This window comes from Thamnophis elegans, chromosome 12 (genome assembly GCF_009769535.1).
Source record: "Thamnophis elegans isolate rThaEle1 chromosome 12, rThaEle1.pri, whole genome shotgun sequence".
In the NCBI taxonomy this organism is placed as follows: Eukaryota; Metazoa; Chordata; class Lepidosauria; order Squamata; family Colubridae; genus Thamnophis; species Thamnophis elegans.
Genome location: NC_045552.1, coordinates 34640932 through 34659467, shown reverse-complemented (window position 1 = coordinate 34659467; position 18536 = coordinate 34640932). Strand labels below are relative to the sequence as shown.

Sequence of the window (18536 nt, the reverse complement as noted above, 5' to 3'; positions counted from 1 at the left end):
AGGTAAGTACCAATGCCCTTTCTCCATAGTGAGGGGGGAGGAATATCCAGAATGGGACGTACCAAAGCCTATACGTGTCTAAGGAGGGAGACCCCTGAGGCCACATGCTCCCAACTCATACCTATTGAGGCGTGGACCCCGCCTCGTGGACCGCCTGCAACACCCTGCGGCCAAATGAGGCTTCGGCTGAGGCAAAGGAGTCCAGTTTATAGTTCCTAACAAAGGGAGAGGGGGAAGCCACGTGGCTGCCCTGCAGATTTTGGCCAGGGATGCCTGCACGGCCCAGGCCATGGAGGTGGCTGCGCTCCACGTGGAGTGAGCTGTGATATGATTTGGTGTCTGTAGGCCCTGCGATTGGTATGCAGTGGCAATGCAGGTTCGTAACCACCTGCCTATGGTGGTGGAAGTTACCTTGTTACCCAGGGACCCTGGTTGGAAGGAGACAGAGCTTCGGATTTCGGATTTCCTGTTTGGCCTGGTTCTCCTGAGGTAAATCCTCAGAGATCCTTCCTGGTGGACAGCGCTTGCAGTTCGGATATCCGCCTGGCGGAGATGATGGCCACCAGGAAAGCCACCTTAAGAGTCAGGAACTTAAGGGAAACTGTTCGTAAAGGCTTAAACGGAGCGCCTGTTAGAGCATCCAATACCCTGTGTAAGTCCCAGGAAGGGTACCTGTGTACCGTGGGTGGTTTGAGATTGGAAGCACCCTTGAGGAATTGCCTGACCATGAGGTGGTGAGTCAAGCTCTGTTTCCCGCCACACAGGAGAACTGATGAGATGGCTGAAACCTGTCTCTTAACTGCGTTAGGAGCTAACCCTCTGTCCAGGCCCGCCTGAAGGAAGTCCAAAACCTGTGGCACCATGGCCTGGATAGGATTGTACCCCCGGGAGTTACACCATGAGGCAAAGGCCCGCCATGTAGAGCCGTAGATGCACTCCGTGGATGATCTGAGGGCAGCCTGGATAGTCTGTATCACCTTGGGGGAGAAGAGGTCTCTCCTCAGGATGCTCTGCTCAAGCGCCAAGCGATCAACTGGAGCTACTGAGGTTCTGGGTGCTCCAGTGACCCCTGGCTGAGGAATATCCTCTCCTGGGGGATTCTCCAGGACCTCTCCACTGACAGTGAATGGAGATCCGCAAACCACGGCCTCCGGGGCCAGTGAGGGGCCAACAGAATCACTTCTGCTCCTTCCCGAAGGACTTTCTGTATGATCCTGGGGATCAGGGGTAAAGGAGGAAAGGCATACAGAAGGCCGCTGGGCCAGGCTCTCCGCAGAGCGACCATTCCTTCCGCCCCCCCTCCCATGTCTGGTACATGGAGAAGAACCTCGGGAGCTGGGTGTTGAGTGGAGTGGCGAATAGGTCGACCTCCAGGTGCCTGAAGCGCACAGCCACCTTCTCGAAAATCGCCGGCTGCAGTCTCCACTCTGACTTGTCCACCTCGGCCCGGCTGAGCCAGTCGGCTCTGGTGTTGTCCACCCCCGCTATGTGCTCTGTCCTCAAAGACCGGAGGTTCCTTTCAGCCCACTGTCCCAGACGTTTGGACTCCTTCATGCGGGCCCTCGATCTGGTCCCCCCCTGTCTGTTTATGTGGGCCTTGGTGGTGATATTGTCTGTGACGACTAATATGTGATGGCCCCTGACTGAGCGCTAGAAATGTAACAGGGCCAGGCGGACCGCCCTGAGCTCCAACCAGTTTAAGTTGTGAGTGTCCTTGCGCCATCTGAGCCAGCAGATTGGCGCCCCACCCGCTCAGACTGGCACTTGTTGTTACCATCATGCGGTCTGGTGTCCAGAAGACTTCGCCCTTCGTGATCGCTGGAGACATCCACCAAGTCAGGGAACTGGAGACCTCTGCAGGAAGAAGTACCTTGGCCCGTGAGCAGCTTGTGCGCCTTCGTTTGAAAGGCAAGAGGAACCATTGGAGGTCTCTGGTGTGGAGATGAGCCCACAGGACGATGACAATGGCAGAGACCATGGTGCCCAGCAGTTTAGACAGAGTGGCTAAGGATATCTTATGCTTCTTGGCTACCAAGAAGGCTAGCTTTCTAAGCGCTATCTGTCTGTCAGAAGACAAAAAGACCCTGCCGTTCTGGGTATCTATTCTGGCTCCTAAGTGGATCAGACTAGTAGAGGGGTGGAGGTGGCTCTTGGCTAGATTCACTGTGAACCCGTGATCCCTCAGGACTGCCATGGTGACATTTAAATCCCGTAGGGCATCCTTAAATGAAGATGACTGTAATAACAGGCCATCTAGGTAACATTGGATGTGCACCGGGACCTGCCTCAGGTGCACTGCCAGTGCTGCCATTATCTTGGTGAATACCCTCGGGGCCGAAGACAACCCAAAGGGAAGGGCCCGGTATTGAAAGTGGTGTCCCATGTACAAAACCTGAGATACCTGCGGTGTTCCTGGGCAATGGGAATGTGCAGGTAGGCCTCTGAGAGGTCTATGGAGGTAAGAAAGTCTCCCTGCCTAACCCCCTCCAAGATAGAGTGCAGAGAGTGCATCTTGAACCTCCTATAACAAATGGAACGGTTCAGGCATTTCAAATTCAGGATCGCTCTCCAGCCCCCCGAGGCCTTGGGAATGACAAAAAGAATGGAGTAGTCCCCCTGACCCTGTTGCTCTGGAGGCACCAGCTGGATCGCCCTGATCTCCAACAGGTGTTGGATGGCCTCCTGCATCAGCAACCTCCGGGTCGGGTTTTTTGAAACCGGGCATATCCGGAAGAAACTCGGGGGACTGGAAAGGAATTTGAATGAAAGGCCATGCCTGATGGTCTTCTGCACCCACTTGTCAGAGGAGGTGAGGTCCCAGTGCTTGACGAAGTGTACTAAGCACCCCCAATGGAAAGAGCGCTGGGTCTAGATTTAATTTTTGTGGAAGGAGCGCCCCCTCCGCCCCCTCGAAAGGGCCGCTTCTGTTGCCTGCCTCTCTGCTGTTTGTCTGGGTACCTCTGCCTAGCAGGGAATCCCCCCTGGTACTGCCTGTTCCCAGAGTACCCTGCCTCTGACCCCCTGAAGGAATCCTGACCCCGGAAGAAGGACCCAAAGTCTTGACCCCGGGAGAAGGAGTGTCTGGGGTATGGAGCCGTCCTGAAGCTGGCTTTCCTCAGGGCGGTGGGCGGGACTTTCCTCTTGTCCTTGTTCTCAATCAGGAACAGGTCCAAAGGGGGAGTCCCCTGTGAAGGGGGCTGAAGCCAGGCGCCACTTGTGACGAACCTCCGCCTGCCAATGCCGTAGCCACAGCAGCCTGCGTGATGCCACCGACGACGCGATTGCCCTGGAAGCAAACCTGGCTGCAGCTAAGTTGGCATCCGATGAAAACTGGATGGCTGCCACTAGCCTGTTGATATCCTGATGTGACCGGACATCTGCTATGGGAGTGTGTTGCTGTAGCTCCTGCAGCCACAGCAAGGATGATCTGTTGATGAAGGAGGCTGTGGTAGCTGCTTTCACTGCCCAGGCAGCTGCTTGATGACTCCTCTGCAAGGTGAGGTCTGCCTTCTTGTCCTCCGATTTCAAGGCATCCTCTGGCTCCCTGGGTATGTTGGTAGATGTATGGAGAGCCACGACTGGAGCATCAATGGAGGGCTGCGCCAACAGCTTAGCTAGCTCTTGGTCCACATTAAAGAATACCCTGTCTGAAGAGGAGGGTGAGGGACCAGTGGTAGGAGATGCCCATTGGTGCCTTACCAGGTTGAGGAAGGTCTTGGGCGTAGGGACGGTATCCGCCTCGATGGCCTGCTCATCAAAGATGTTCTCCACTCAGAAGCCCTGGTGCCTAGCTTGGCTGTTGTCTTGGCCTTGAAGAGCAGGGACTTAAACAGTGAGGGCTGGAACAATCAGGTGAATGTAGGTTTAGGGAGGGGGGGGGCGTTCCTTTGTCCTCTGACAGCTTGTCCTCCCTTCCTCACACCTTCCTCCCTTCCTCTCGCCTTCCTCACTTTCCAGGTCACTGTCCTCCTAGGATGACGCTGAGGAGCTGGGGATCCTCTTCCTCCTGGGCTTCTAGGTATTCAGGAGCCCTGGGGGGGGAGCCCCCCCCTCGTGGCTGTGGCTGTTGGAATGCCGCTGCCATGCATTGCTATAGGGCTTGCATCATCAGCTCCTGAAAGTTGGCAGCCCCTGTGGAGGGTGTCTGGCTGGGGCCCATGCCCCCCTGAGCAGAGGGAATGCCCAAGTGGGGAAGTCCAGTAGGCAAGGCTGCCCCCACAGCAGGAGGGGGTTGGGATTGCCACCCCTGAGTAGAGCCCCAAAGTCCTGAGGTGTCTATAGGGATCCTTGCTGGCAGGGCTGGATTCTCCACTGTGCCTCCACTAGGTAAGGTAGTGCCTGCAATTTCCCCCCCTTTGCCTGGGGTGGCCTGATGGCTGCCAGCCTTCTTGCAGAGCCTCTCTAAAGTCTTGTGCCTTCTCCTCTCGTACTTGGAAGGCTTGTGAACCCTCCCTTCCTCTGGATCTGCCCTGGGGGAGAGGTGCTTGCTTTTGTATTTAGCCTTTCCTTCCCCCCCTCGGGCAGTCTCTGGGGAAGCCACTGACCTTGATTGTTGCTCCTCTGCTCCTCCGGTGGGGCTGCCTGCCATGCTTGCAGCTGCCTGGGTTTGTTCTTCCTGGGAGCTGCTGGGCACCACCATCTTGGACCACATGGGTCCTCCCGGCTTTAAAATGGCGCCGCACGGTTGGAAAAGGAGCGCAAAATTTAAAAAGTACCTGCAGAGCGGCTTGTGCTCCAAGGAGCTGCCACGCGCCCTCCCAGCCAGATTTCTTCCTCCTGCCTCTTCTCCGATGCCGCTGTGGCCAGGAAAGGCTTCTTCAGCTTTCTCACGATCTTCTGGCCACGTGGAGGCAGCGCGGGCTCTCTGCGGCGTTTGGAAGCCGCGGTTTATCGCTCAACCCCTGGGGGGGAGCGACGGAGCGCTCCAGCGTCTTACAATCCTCAGCGGCAGGGCTTGCCTCCAGGAGGCTTGTGCCCTCTTCCCCTGCTTGCCCAGCCAAGGTCCTCGCTGAGTGACTTCGGTTTCACTCAGTGGCCAGGGTAGCGTGCCGGCCCAGGGGGGCTTGTGGCAGTCCCATTCCTGCAGAAGGAGGCTGTGCGCGGAGCAGGGAAGCAAGATTCGACGGGTCCAAGCTTATTTTCTTTTAATCCTTTGTAGAATACTGGAGATCCAGAATGGTGCACCTTCCAGTGAGTGGATTGAGTCAATAACTGGGGTCTTCTTGGTGGCCAGGGGGCGTTGCCCAAAGAGCTTATCTGACTCAATCCAATCATGAGAGGACAAGGTCAACCCATTCTGGATACTCCTCCCCACTCACTGTGGAGAAAGTCTTAGAAAAGAATCAAAAGGTAGAAGAGATCATCAGAGGATTGCTAAAGTGGGGAGCTGATTTAAAGTAACCACAAGTAGTCACTGACTTACAATATGCCTTTAAGCAACCGTTCAAAGTGACAAAGGCAATGAAGAAGTGACTGGTCCTCACACTTTTGTGGGCTGCAGCATCTCCATGGCCAGGTGATCCAAATTTGGGCTCTTGGCAAACTGGCATCTATGCATAACAACTGCAGCATCCTAGAGCTTCATGGATGCCACTTGTGACCTGGCTGCCTTCCAAAAAACAATGGGGGAAGCAGATTTTGTTTAATTGCATGATCCATTTAACAGCTGCAGTGATTCACTTATCAACTGTGGTGAAAAAAAGGTTGCAAAATCAGGCATGCCTCACTTAACAATCACCTTGTTTAGCAATGGAAGTTCTGGTTCCAATTGTGATCACAAGTTGAGGACTACATGGTAAAGTCAGCCAGCTTGTCAAAGGCTGCCTAAAATCAGATTGCCCCTAAGCACTTTCGTGTTTGATCATAGGAAATAAGTTAAGGATGGCGCGTGGTTAGAATGCAGGATTGCAGGGCTAACTCACTGCTCACTGCTAGGAGTTCGATCCTGACCAGCTCAAGGTTGACTCCGCCTTCCATCCTTCCCGGGTCGGAAAAATGAGGAGCCAGATTGTTTGGGACAAGAGGCTGACTCTGTAAATCGCTCAGAGCGGGCTGTAAAGTGCACTGTGAAGCAGCACCATATAAGTGCTGTTGCTATGCTGAAGGCAAACAGAGCAAAGATCGCAGAAACAGTGCAGAATTGAACACCTTATATCACATGTGTCCATGCGGCCCTGGACAGCTAATACAGACAGTTCTCCACTTATAACAGTTCATTTAGTCACCATTCAAAGTTACAGCAGCATTGAAACAAGTGACCTATGACCATTTTTCACATTTATGATGGTTGCAGCATCCCCATGGTGATGTGATCAAAATTCAGGTGCTTGGCAGCTGACTCATATTTTATGACGGTTGCAGTAATCCCCTTTCGCAACTTTCTGACAAGCAGTCAGTGGGGAAATCAGATTCACATTAACCATTACTAACTTAATAACTGCAGTGATTCACTTAACAACTGTGGCAATAAAGGTCGTAAAATGGGACAAAACTCACTTAACAACTGACTCACTCAGCAACAGAAATGTTGGACTCAATTGTGGTCATAAGTTGAGGACTAGCTGTACTGCAGCCCTAGAAGAACGTAAATTTTAATGTTATATAACGTTTTTAGTGATGTTTATATGTATAATATCTATATTATTTTATATGCAGCTGAAGATTCTTCACTGAATGAGGCCCAGGCAAGCCAAACGGGTTGGACACCCGGGCTTTATATCTGAGGAGCCCATGTCAATGGCTGATGTTGGTCTGTGGTGTATTAGGAACAAGACAGCACAGCTGGAGGTGAGCGGCGGGCAGGTGAGTGAAACCGAAACCACCGCCCCCCTGGTCTGGGTAACAATGGTCTTGCACAAAACTGGTCCCTGGTACCAAAAGGGTTGGGGACGGCTGTTTTACACGAAACATTATCCCTCGCAGCTCTTTGCCTGCATCTGACCAGATAAACCTTTGCTATCTCCAGCTGCATTTGCAATGAGATGAGACGCTGACTAATGCCTTGGCCAAGCTTACCCACTGCAGTGTGGTTTGTCTTGCTTGGGAAGGCAGGGTGAGTTTAACAGCAATGCAAAAAGCTTCCCTTTTAAAAGCATTGCTTCTAACCCTGGCCTGGTCATAATGACTTTCTCTGGGCAGAAGCTGCCCAGAAAAAATGCAAACCTCCCCATCTCCTTCTGCCACAGGGATGGACACACACAGGTGGGAAGGCTCAGAAGCCACCTCTTATCAACCTGCCCACACCAGTTTCACCTAAAGTCAGAAAAATAAAAAAATTCTGCCACAACTTAGCTTCCAATCAGTTCAATTAATAATTTGATACCAGAATGCGTGCATTACAAATATCTCTCTTAATTCAGGTAGTCTTCGACTTACAACCATAATTGACTCCAATGTTTCTGTTGCTAAGCAAGACAGCTAAGTGAGTTTTGCTCCAATTTATGACTTTTGTTGCCACAGCTGTTAAATGAATCACTGTAGTTGTTAAACTATTAACATGGTTGTTAAGTGAATCTGGACTTTGCTTGCAAAAGGAGACGGAATGACCTGGGACTCTGCAACCGTCATAAATATGAGTTGTCAAGCATCTGAATTTTGACCACGTGAGCATGGGGATGCAACAGTCCTATGGGAAAAATAGTAGTAAGTCACATTTTTCGGGGCCTTTGTAACTTCAAACAGTCACTAAACAAGCTTTTGTAAGTCGAGGACTACCTATATTAAAGCAACAAGTGTCAAACTTAGAAAACTATGAAATAATGAAAAATATTAGATAAAAGATGGTGCCCATGAAGGGATGCTGATGCATCATTTCAATGAGGAACACCTCACACTTGATTCATCCCTATTAACACATTGTCACCCAAATCCACTCATTTGCTTGCTAGAGACGCCTGTCAATTTTCCCTACAACAAGCACTAAGTACGGTTTTGCCACAAATAGAGTAACAAAATCACTGAAGCATGTAATTATGAGGTGGGAGGACAACAAAAACTAACAGACTACCACAGTCCACCACTCAGGATATAATCAAAGGGTTACACACAGAACTTGACAGTTGACGATGTGCTGCTTACTTTATGACAGATGCAAACAATATTCTTACATGAAGACTTCCAAGCTTGAAAAATGATGGACTAGCCCCAATTTAACTGAAGTGAGTATTGAAATCCCAAATGCTTACCTGAACACGACTTCCGGATATACAAATCACTCCTCCACTATGTCACTAGAGACCCTAGTGCAGCATTTCTCAACCAGGGAAACTTTAAGACGTATGGACTTCAACTCCCAGAATTCCCCAGGGAATTCTAAGAGTTGAAATCTATACCTCTTAAATTTGCCAAGGTTGAGATACTGCTTGAGTATAAAAGTAGTGGAACCACCACACTATCCAAAGGCTGCTCTCTGACATAAAGAAACACAAAGCTGGAAAACACAAAAGCTAAAGAACAGAATTTTTTTTTTTTGCATGTCACGTATAAAATGCATAGTGCATTTTACAAGCAAATAAAGTGTGGAAGTGCTATATTTTGCATTCCACCATCACGCCAGAATTTCCCTAAAATCCTGTCAATCCTAAGTACAAAATATTATTTGGGCAGATGCCTGGGCAGAGCCTGAGTGACTCCGGTGGCCTTGCACATAAGATGATGAGGGGGAATAGACTGGATTAAAATGAGAAACGCTTGGGTTAAGATTTGAATTTTATTTACTTCTTTTCTCCTTCTGTCAATTTTGAAGTAGCATATGGAGCTCTGTGGGAGTGTCAGCCATGGCATTTGTGTCCTCTTTTTTATGCACCAAAATCTCAAACACAGAATTATTCCCTTCAGATAAAAATAACACTTCTAAGAAATGTTCAGCTGCAACTGGATGTGATTTTGGCAAATGAATATGAAAAAGGTCAAAGTTCTGGAATAAATCATCTAACAGCTTGAAAAGAAGAATGAGTGGACTATTTAATAACTGTTTTAATCCAACTACAACACTCTGCCATTCTGACAAGCCAAAACCAAGGAAATCACAAATTAAAGCAAAGTAGATTGACACCTTTCACTGGGAAGATTGCTACTGCAATCTTTGCCCAAACCCTGTTATTTGAAAAACATATGGAAATATATAATATAAATTGTAAAATAATTGAGAATGAAATTTTACTCTAGATCAGTGTTTTATTTATATATTTAATCCCACCTTTATTATTTTTGCAAATAACAGAAGATGGCAGACATATCCAGCACAGCTTTCTCCTCCTCTCTGTGGACTTCAAATCACAGAATACCCCAGCCAGCAATGCTGGCTGAGGTATTCTGGATTTGAAGTCCACACATCTTAAAATGGCTAAGGCTGGCAAATATTTCTCTAGATGCCTGTAACACCAATGCAGCCATGCAGAGTGGAGGTGGTCTGTTGTGTCTCTGGATGAGTCATGAACTTGCTACTCTCTGGTGTAGACTACTCTTCAGCTATTCCTTAGAAAGAAATCTCCGGCATACTGGCAAGCAAAGATCAGTAACAGTTCAGAAACATGCCTGAATTCCAAATCTACTAGTCAATCCCTTCCTGGCCATGTTATCAAAAGACTAACTCTAAGATTAATTGTCCCTCTTGGAGTAGATCATGGAGAGAAGCTAACAGAAAAGTCACCCTAGGCCCTTCATGCTATAGATTAAAAGTGTGCCAAAAGCAACCCACTACAGTTATACAACATCTGCAAGAGTTATTTTAGTCAAAGTGTGTTAAAGCAACTATTTCATAAAGCAGCATCCAGGATCTCCAAATATATAATCCCAAAGCTTGTTAGCCTTGCAATGTAGTGCAGACAAGAAACTATCAAAAGTATTAGCTCTGCCTTTAAAAGTGGCTCCACAAAGGGAAATTTCACGAAGCTTAGCAGCAAATAGCCACTAAAATGCTTGAAATGATGTAGACTGGACTCATAAAATCCCGAGTCACCTGAACCATGAGATGGGCAGCAAATAAATTTGATAAATAAAATATAATAAAAATGAAGATGTGCAAATGGAAGCCAGGATTTAGAAGGAAGGGGTAAATAGGGAAAACAGCTTCAATGGTGAAGGGGGAGGCAGGAACACAGAGAGCCTGTTTGGTCTAGTGGTTATAGTATGAGATTAGAAAACAGGAAACCGTGAGTTCAAGTCTTGCCTTAGCCATGAAAACCAGCTGGGTGACTTTGGGCCAGTCCCCCCCCCCTTCTCTCTTAGCCCAGTCCACCTCACAGAGTTGTTGTTGTGAGGAAAATAGGAGGAAGATTTGTTGGATATGTTTGCCATCTTCAGTTACTTGTAAAAATAATAAAGGCTGGAAATAAATAAGAAGTAGGTAATCCCATTGCTTCAATATTTCATCAGTATAATTTTCTTTTCCTTATCCTAGATTGAACTGATAGAAAATATCACGCGCTTTAAGCAGTTCATAACATAAGTTAGTAACCTAGTTGTTAAGTGAATCTGGCTTCCCTGTGGATTTTGCTTGTCAGAAGGTCACAAAAGTAGATCACATGATCTTGAGGCATAGCAGCGATCGTAAGTTGGAACCATTTGGATCACTTCATCATGGAGGGCGCTACAAAGATCGTAAGTGTGAAAAACGGTCATAAGTTACATTTTTCAGTGCTGTTGTAACTTTGAACAATCACTAAACGAACTGTTGTAAGTCAAGGACTACCTGTACTCCCCAGGTAGGTCAATTATAAACTCAAATAGTTGCTAAATGACTGGTCATAATTTGAGGACTACCTGTGCACAGCTTTTTCTTTCTTCTGCCTCATCCTCTTCCCTCCTGCCCTCTAAGTCAGTGTTTTTCAACCACTGTGCTGCGGCACACTAGTGTGCCGTGACATAGTGTAAGGTGTGCCGTGGGAAAAACACCCGCCGGGTGTTTTTGCCTCGGGACATCTCTGTGTCCACTGTTCCCTCTAAGGTGCGCGGCTCCTCCAACAGCACTGCCGGATTTGCCGCCAATGCTGCAGCCGAGGTGAAGCCTCCAAAGCTCCCGCTTTGGGAGGAAGGGGGAGGGATAACACGGGGGCCAGCTCAGGTGCTCTGCGTGGAGCCTCCACACACAACCGGTGTGCTCCACAAACGTTCCTGCTCACTAGCTCAAAAGGGCCCTTGCTGTTTCTCCAGGCAGCCCTCGCCCCTCCGTCCAGCCGAAGGTCGCTCCTGGCCAGGCAGGCTCCCCGCAGCTGCTCAGAGGCTCGCTCTCCTCCTCGTAGCTCCGTGAAATTCTTGGGTGGCTCCCAGCTCCTCTGCAATACAGCCAGTCCTTGACTTAGCCTCCACGCAGAGCACCTGAGCTGGCCCCCTTGTTATCCCTCCCCCTTCTTCCTCCGCCGTGCTTTTGAGAAGTCATTTGGCCGCGGGAGCTAGTAGGAAGGCGGCGGAGGGGGGGGGAGCAGGGAAAAAAGCCTCATGGCTTCTGAAAAACCGCGGAGGTGGAGGCGGCGGCAGGGGTAACCCAGAGCCCAGCTGAGGTGCTCCGAGCGGAGGGGGAGGCACCGCCGCCGCTGCCATGGGCGGGGGCGCCTGCGGGAGCTTTGGAGGCTTCACCTCGGCTGCAGCGCTGGGCAGCAAATATGTTGGTGCTGTTGGAGGAGGAGGAGGAGGAGGAGGCGGCAGCAGCTATTCTAGTGGCGGCGGGGGCTCGTTGGCATCTTCAGCGGCAGCCCTGCCCCCTGTGAAAAAAACCGAAGATAGAGCAGATCCACGCAGATGACGTTGCTGCAACATGACTGGAGGAGGAATTCTGGGAGTTGAAGTCCACAAGGCTTAAAGCTGTCAGGTTTGAAGACCCCTGGGGTTTTTTTTTTCTAAAGGGTTAGGGGTGAAAAGGTCTTGTAACTTGACAGCTTTAAGACTTGCATGCTTCAATGCCAGAGTTCCTGAGCCAACATGACTGGAGGAGGAATTCTGGGAGTTGAAGTCCACAAGGCTTAAAGCTGTCAGGTTTGGAGACCCTTGGGATTTTTTTTTCTAAAGGGTTAGGGGTGAAAAGGTCTTGTAACTTGACAGCTTTAAGACTTGCATGCTTCAATGCCAGAGTTTCTGAGCCAACATTTTGGTTGCTAAGCAGGACCATTGTTAAGTGATACTGATATTATATAGCACTTTTAATTAAGCGGGTACCTTGAATAAACATAACTTTGAGTTTCAAATAATACTGATTTCGTTGTTGTCTTAGGTGACATCTGTGAAAAAAATTCAGGTGCTCAGGCATGAAAATATGCCGCTCAAACACTATACTTTTCTGCTCACACTGAAAAAAAATTAGAGGGAACATTGTCTGTGTCCTCTATTAAGTCCCTGCGGCCCCGCGTTTACTTTAAAAACGCGGGGACCGCCGGGAGGTAGCGCACGCAGGGACGTCACTGACGTCCCATGCGTGCGCCCATAGCAACAATCGCGGAGGATTCAAGAGAATTACTTTATATATAGTCAATATAGGCACAGAGTTAAAAAAATTTAACATTTTCTAATGGTGGTGATTTTTTTCATGAAAAAAGTGTGCCTTTGCACAAAAAAGGTTGAAAAACACTGCTCTAAGTAACACCAGGAGGATTCAAGAGAAGGTTCTGGGGGACTGAGAAGAGGCACATGCTTCAATGTCATTTTGGTGGCCTCCATGTAGATTTTGTCCACTTATGGACTATTTATATTGCCCAATGGTCCAAAACTGCTGTGCTTATTCACATTAATGCATTAGAAACAAACATAATGAGTCGAATAAATGCAACAGAAGCCGAAAGCTACTGATGGAGAAAGAGGTTGCTGTGGAAAGGTCAAGGGCCTTTTTCTCCATTGAGAATGTTTTTATCCAAGAATAGTATTTCTCAACCTCGGCAACTTTAAGATACATGGACTTCGACTCCCAGAATTCCCCAGACAGCCAAGTCCACCTATCTTAAAATTGCCAAGATTGAGACACTCTCCCCAAGACTCTTTTAATGGCTAAATGGCCATCAACACCATGTACCTCTGCAGAGCGAGGTGTGGTTTGGTACGAGAAACTAGAACAATCTCTGGGGATGAACATAATGCAGGTGGCCTTCTTGGACAAGGGGTGGAGGGAAGCTCCATGAGATTCAGGGAGACAGAAAGAAGATAAACTGATTGGACTGGATTCATTTATCTATCTCAGAAAGAGTTTTAAAGAGAAATGCAGCTTTTGTCTTGAGAATTTATCTGTGGGAAAAGAAATAGACAGGATATGGATTCCAAATATATGAGCCAAATGTCCCATTGATGTTAAGCATCCAGGGAGAAGGTAGGATGGGAAACACTTGGATATTTATCATTGTTATTCTTATGTTGCCATTTTTAACTCATCTTTCAGAGCAAAACCTCTTAAAAACAGACCATTCTTTAAAAATAAAAACCAAACCACAAAATTAAACACCTAAGTCAGGGGTGCCAAAGTGGACCAGATGCATCACATGCAGGCCACGCCCACCCCAGCTCCATGAAGGGAAAAACATCACGGAATGGCACATGACACGGCGAGTTTGACACCCATGATCTAAGTGATCAGCAGCAGAAGAAAGACAACTGCAACAAAGATCTTATTTGAATGTTTAATATAGCACAATGTTTCTCAATTGAGGCCATTTAAAGGTAGGTGGACCTCAATGCCCAGAATGCCATCACAACATTGCTTGCTCAGGTATTTTGAGGGTGGACGTCTAAGTTTAAGGCTGGGAAACACTGATATAGTGTAACTAGACAACTACAAGCTAAAAGAAAGAAGTTAGGAAAGAAAAAAATAGAAACTTTGTTCGGGGGGGGGGGACAATTCAAAAGATTTGGGGATATTGGGGAGAAGGCTCCATGGGCTCTGATGGGCCAGACAGTAGAAACTTACAAACTGATCCCAAAGGTGAATTTTCAAAAGCCAACTGAGTTTTCTTTGTTTGTCCTTGAAGATGTTTCGCTTCTCATCCAAGAAGCTTTTTCAGTTCAAAACTGAACTGAATGTTTCCAAGCCATCAGCAACATCAGCCTCAATAAAGCATGTAGGGTAATCAGATCCTGTTTAATGGAGGCAAAATCAGTTTTCTTTAGATCACAGTTGGTAAACAAGCCAACAGTGTTAAATGATACACCCAACCACTGACACAATTGCGGTTTAACAAAATGCCACATCCATGACAACATCTCAACACCATCCCTCAGTCTTAAAGGCATGGTTATGCAACACATTCCCTCCAGGTATTTTTGAACACGGCTTCCAGCAGCTGTAGTGCTGGGAGATGCAGATCAACAACAGAGGCATTCAAGGAGAACGCAAATCACTCAGTTGTGCATTTCCAATCAGATCAACAGATTATTCTCACCTATAATGCACGGTTCTCATCTAGATGAAGTTTCAACTGCATTCCTTCATTCAAGTCAAAACTATCCCATGACACTTGACTTTCATGAAGGAAGGAAGCTAAAAGATGAAATATATAAAATGTCAAGAGATCTTCCCCAATACAAAGCAATGAGAATTCCAGATGATCTTTGCTGGAATGAAATGCTGTACAAGCATCAATCCTGCAGCACAAATTGCTTCAGGAGAGAAGGAATTGCTTGCAAGAGCTGCAGGGGGGAAGGACCTCCTCATTTGCAGAAGACTGCTTTCCTTTCTGGTCTTGACAATCAATTATTTTCTCTCTCAGGAACCCAGAGGGAAAAATCTCATGCTTGCTGGCTAGAAAGGACCTACACTGCAACACATCTTTGTGCTACTTTAAGTATACACCACTATATAAGAGCATCTAACTCAACTTTCTGACTCAATAAAAATGAATTGGAGTCAAAGGGGGGACAAAATAAGATTTCAACATATAATCAACTGCCCAGAGTTACTGAAAGTTAGGTGGCATATACATTTAATATATTACTATTTCTAGACATTTTAATCTCTCCATATTGTTAAATACAGGTAGCCCTCAACATACAATAGTTCATTTAATGGCTGTCCAAAGTTATAACAGCACCGAAAAAGTGACTTATGACCATTTTTCACATTTATGACCTTTGTAGCATCCCCATGATCATGCGATCAAAACTCAGATCTTTGGCAACTGGTTCATACTTTTGATGGTTGCTCTGTCCCAAGGTCATGTGAGCATTGCAACCTCCTGACAAGCAATGTCAATGGGGAAGCCAGATTCACTTAACAACCGTGTTATACAAACTTATCAACTGCAATGATTCACTTAACAACTGTGGCAAGAAAATTCGGAAAACGGAGCACAACTCACTTGACAAATGTCTTGTTTTGGGTTCAATTGTTGTCGTAAGTCAAGGACTACCTGTATTGCTTCTCATTTCACCAACTCGTTCCACTTCTATACAGATTATGTGACATAAAATTACATTAAAAATGTGGGAACAATATGATCCTACTCACTTTAATGAACTAAACTTACGGAATCTACCATGTCACCCGTCTCCCAACAGGCTACATGTTGTAGCTCAAGTCCACAGAGCACCTACATGACTCATCTGCGCACCTCACGGTGCATTCACACATTTCAAGCCATTTCTACTCCAGGATATGTTTTCTGTGGCAAACATACTGAGGAGAAAAATAACTAAAAGTAATAAAGCAGAAGGGACCAAAGAGGAACAAGAAAGCTGAGGAAAAAGACAAGTCATGCTCTCGCTCTCAGCCTAACCCAGGGTTGTTGTGGATAAAATAGGAGGAGGAGGAAGTGTATTAGGAGTGATTGCTGCCTTGCATTACTTATAAAGTAAAGAAGCAGAATAAAAATCAAATAAAACCTTATCAAGGAATGGAGGGAGAACCCTTTTGGCATTGTGTGCAAACTTACGACGCCCTCTCCCCTTATTCTGCTATGGCAGCTTTTCTTTACTGTTGTAACTGCATATAATTATGTCATAATCAAATCACCGATAAGGCCAGGCCCATTGAAATAGAACTGTTACCGACATCTCTCGCTACAGCAAACAGAAAAACAACGGAGGATGCGGTCTAAAGAGCACCGTCATAAACAAACTATCAGAAAAAGCGATAGAGGGATAGATGCCCCTCTTAGCCAAGGGGGAGAAGATGATCCAGAGGGGGCTCCAAACTGGGGTCGTTAGCTGAAAAAAAGGAGCAGGAAAGGGAAATCTGGGATCCAGAAAAGTCCGAATGGAGGGAGCAGCCCGAGCTCCCCCTGAGCTGCGTGGACGGAGCAGGCTTTGTCTTTGGGATCCCAGAGTCAGCAGCGGGGGGGGGGGGGCGACGTGCATTGATTCCATGAATCCAAACAGGCGCTCAGAGGAGAGAAGACACCCTTCGAGCCTCCCACCTCCCTCCGCCTCTCCCGCGGGAGAAAACACTCTGCACGTGTTCAGAGAGCTGCCCACGGGACCGCCCCAGGGAAGAGGTTTCCTGCCGGGCCCCTCCTCATTTCCTCACCATGATACAGATGGAGGCAAGTCTCCGGATGGTCATCAGTGTTGCCATTCACGCGGCGACCCGCAACCCGCCGTCGCCGCCATGTTGGCCCCCCGCCCGCCGCCCGTCGCCCGAGGGAGCGCCGCCGCCGGAGCCGCGGCCGCCGCAGGTGGCGCCACCGAGAAAGCGCTCCGGGTAGAGGAGGAGGCGGAGGCGGCGGGGGGCGCGTCACTCGCTCTCGGCTCCGTCCTACCCGCGCAGCCTCGGGAAGAAAGTTCCGCCCACCCTCCGTTCCGCCGCCGCCCCTTTCGAACGCCACGAAGCTCCGCCCCTTTGTGACCTCCCGCGAAAGTGGGCGGGAACGCGGGGCGAGGCTTCGGTGCTTGGGCGGGTGGAGGTTTCAAAAGGTCTGGGCGGGGGAATCCTCGGAGGCTGCGGACGCCTCTCCCGCCCAGCCGGGTTTTGGAAAATTCCCGTCTCGCCCATACAGGAACAACAGGTAGTCCTCGACTTACGACCACAAAATGTCCAAAATTTCCGTTAGCAAATGAAACAAGTCCATTGTTCAGTAAATTTTGCCCCATTTTACGACCATTCTTGTCACAGTTGTTAAATGGATCACTGCTGTTAGTTCCGGGAACTGGGTTGTAAAAAGTGATTCTGGTCTTCCCAGACTCTGCTTGTCAGAGGTTCGCAAAAGGGGATTGTGTGAGCTTTGAAACACTGCGACTGTCACAAATATGAGACAGTTGGCAAGCATCTGGATTTCGATCACGTGACCATGGGGATGCTGTAACGGTCCTAACTCAGAAAAACGGTCATAAGCCACTTTTTTTCTGTGCTGTTGAAAATTCGAAGTCACCAAACGGAAGGTTATAAATTTTGGGTTACCTGCATTCTATAGGTTCCAGCAAACCAACATCCTGTAATGGGCAATGGGGTGTTTTCAACCTTGGCAACTTCCAGATGTACAAACTTTGGTTTCCATAATTTCCTGGCCAGCAGGCTTTCAGACAGATGGACTGCAAAGCCCAGAATTCCCTGGCCAGGATGCTACGGCATATATTTCAATATCATTAAAATTGCCAGGGTTGAGCCAAGGTGCTCCAGAAACCTGGGAAGGATGAACCTTGGAGCAGCTTTTATCTGGGCCAGTGAACCCCTCTAGGGAAGAGTTCCAGCTGCCACCGGTGCTCAGGAGCACTGGGTGCTGAGCACTTCAAAGTAACATTCAGCCCTGGAGCTGCTGAAGGCTCTAGTTTAGGGTGTCCAACCTTGGCAACGTTTAGGATTTGTGGACTTCATTTCCCAGAATTCCTCAGGTAATATGGTAGACTTGAATGATCTTCCTCCTTCCTATATTTAAATAGAGTTTGCAGTATCACTAGTACCTGAGTACTGTAGTACCTGGACTAGAAGACCTCCAAGATCCCTTCCAACAATTCTGCTTTTCTATTCTGTTATGTCCTTTGGTATCCGCAAAGATTATGGCGGTAGTGGTGGCGCAGAGGTTAGAATGCAGTACTGCAGGCTTAAGATTCTCCCCTGCTCAAGGTTGACTCAGCCTTCCATCCTTCTGAGGTGGGTAAAATGAGGAGCCAGATTGTTGGGGGCAATATGCCGACTCTATAAACCGCTTACAGGGGACTGTCAACCACTGTGAAGTGGTATATGTCTAAATTATATTGCTATTTCCTTTCCCCTCCTCCTCACCATTATCCATTTTCTCATGAAGTCTCAGGATAATTCATTCCAGTCCATTTCATAACCCCTCTCTCCATTTCATGACCCAGCCAGCTTGATTTCCTTTGTTTGGGTTTCTCAAGCATGCTAGTAAGAGAATTCTGGGAATTGAAGTTCACCCATCTTAAAAGTTGCTAGAGTAAAAAAATACCACGTATCAGCCTCACACATAACCCAGCTTCCCATTCTCTCTCTTTCTGCCTCCTCCCAATTTAAAATCTCTCTCTTGAAGTGAGCTGCATATTAATTTGTTTGTTTGTTTATATTTCATGTTTCTATACCGCCCATCTCCCTCAAAGCTATTTAATCAAATGTGTGAGTTGGAAAAGTTGCTCTCAAAGTTTGCATAATGGCTTATGGTATAGAATTAGATATGAGC

The 18536-nt window shown here is 47.8% G+C and overlaps 1 protein-coding gene across 2 annotated transcripts in view; it reads right to left on the bottom strand.

Annotated features, from left to right (window-relative positions):
• Positions 1–16619, bottom strand: part of LOC116515688 (ubiquitin carboxyl-terminal hydrolase 12-like) — a 55594-nt gene extending 38975 nt beyond the window's left edge. The window contains exon 1 of one of the 2 annotated variants that reach the window (XM_032227850.1): positions 16436–16619. In XM_032227850.1, coding sequence (XP_032083741.1) covers positions 16436–16483 — 48 coding nt within the window. In that variant the 5' untranslated portion in view covers positions 16484–16619. The remainder of the gene's footprint in view (positions 1–16435) is intronic. The other variant, XM_032227849.1, reaches the window with a different exon arrangement.
• Between the last annotated feature and the right edge of the window lie 1917 nt (positions 16620–18536).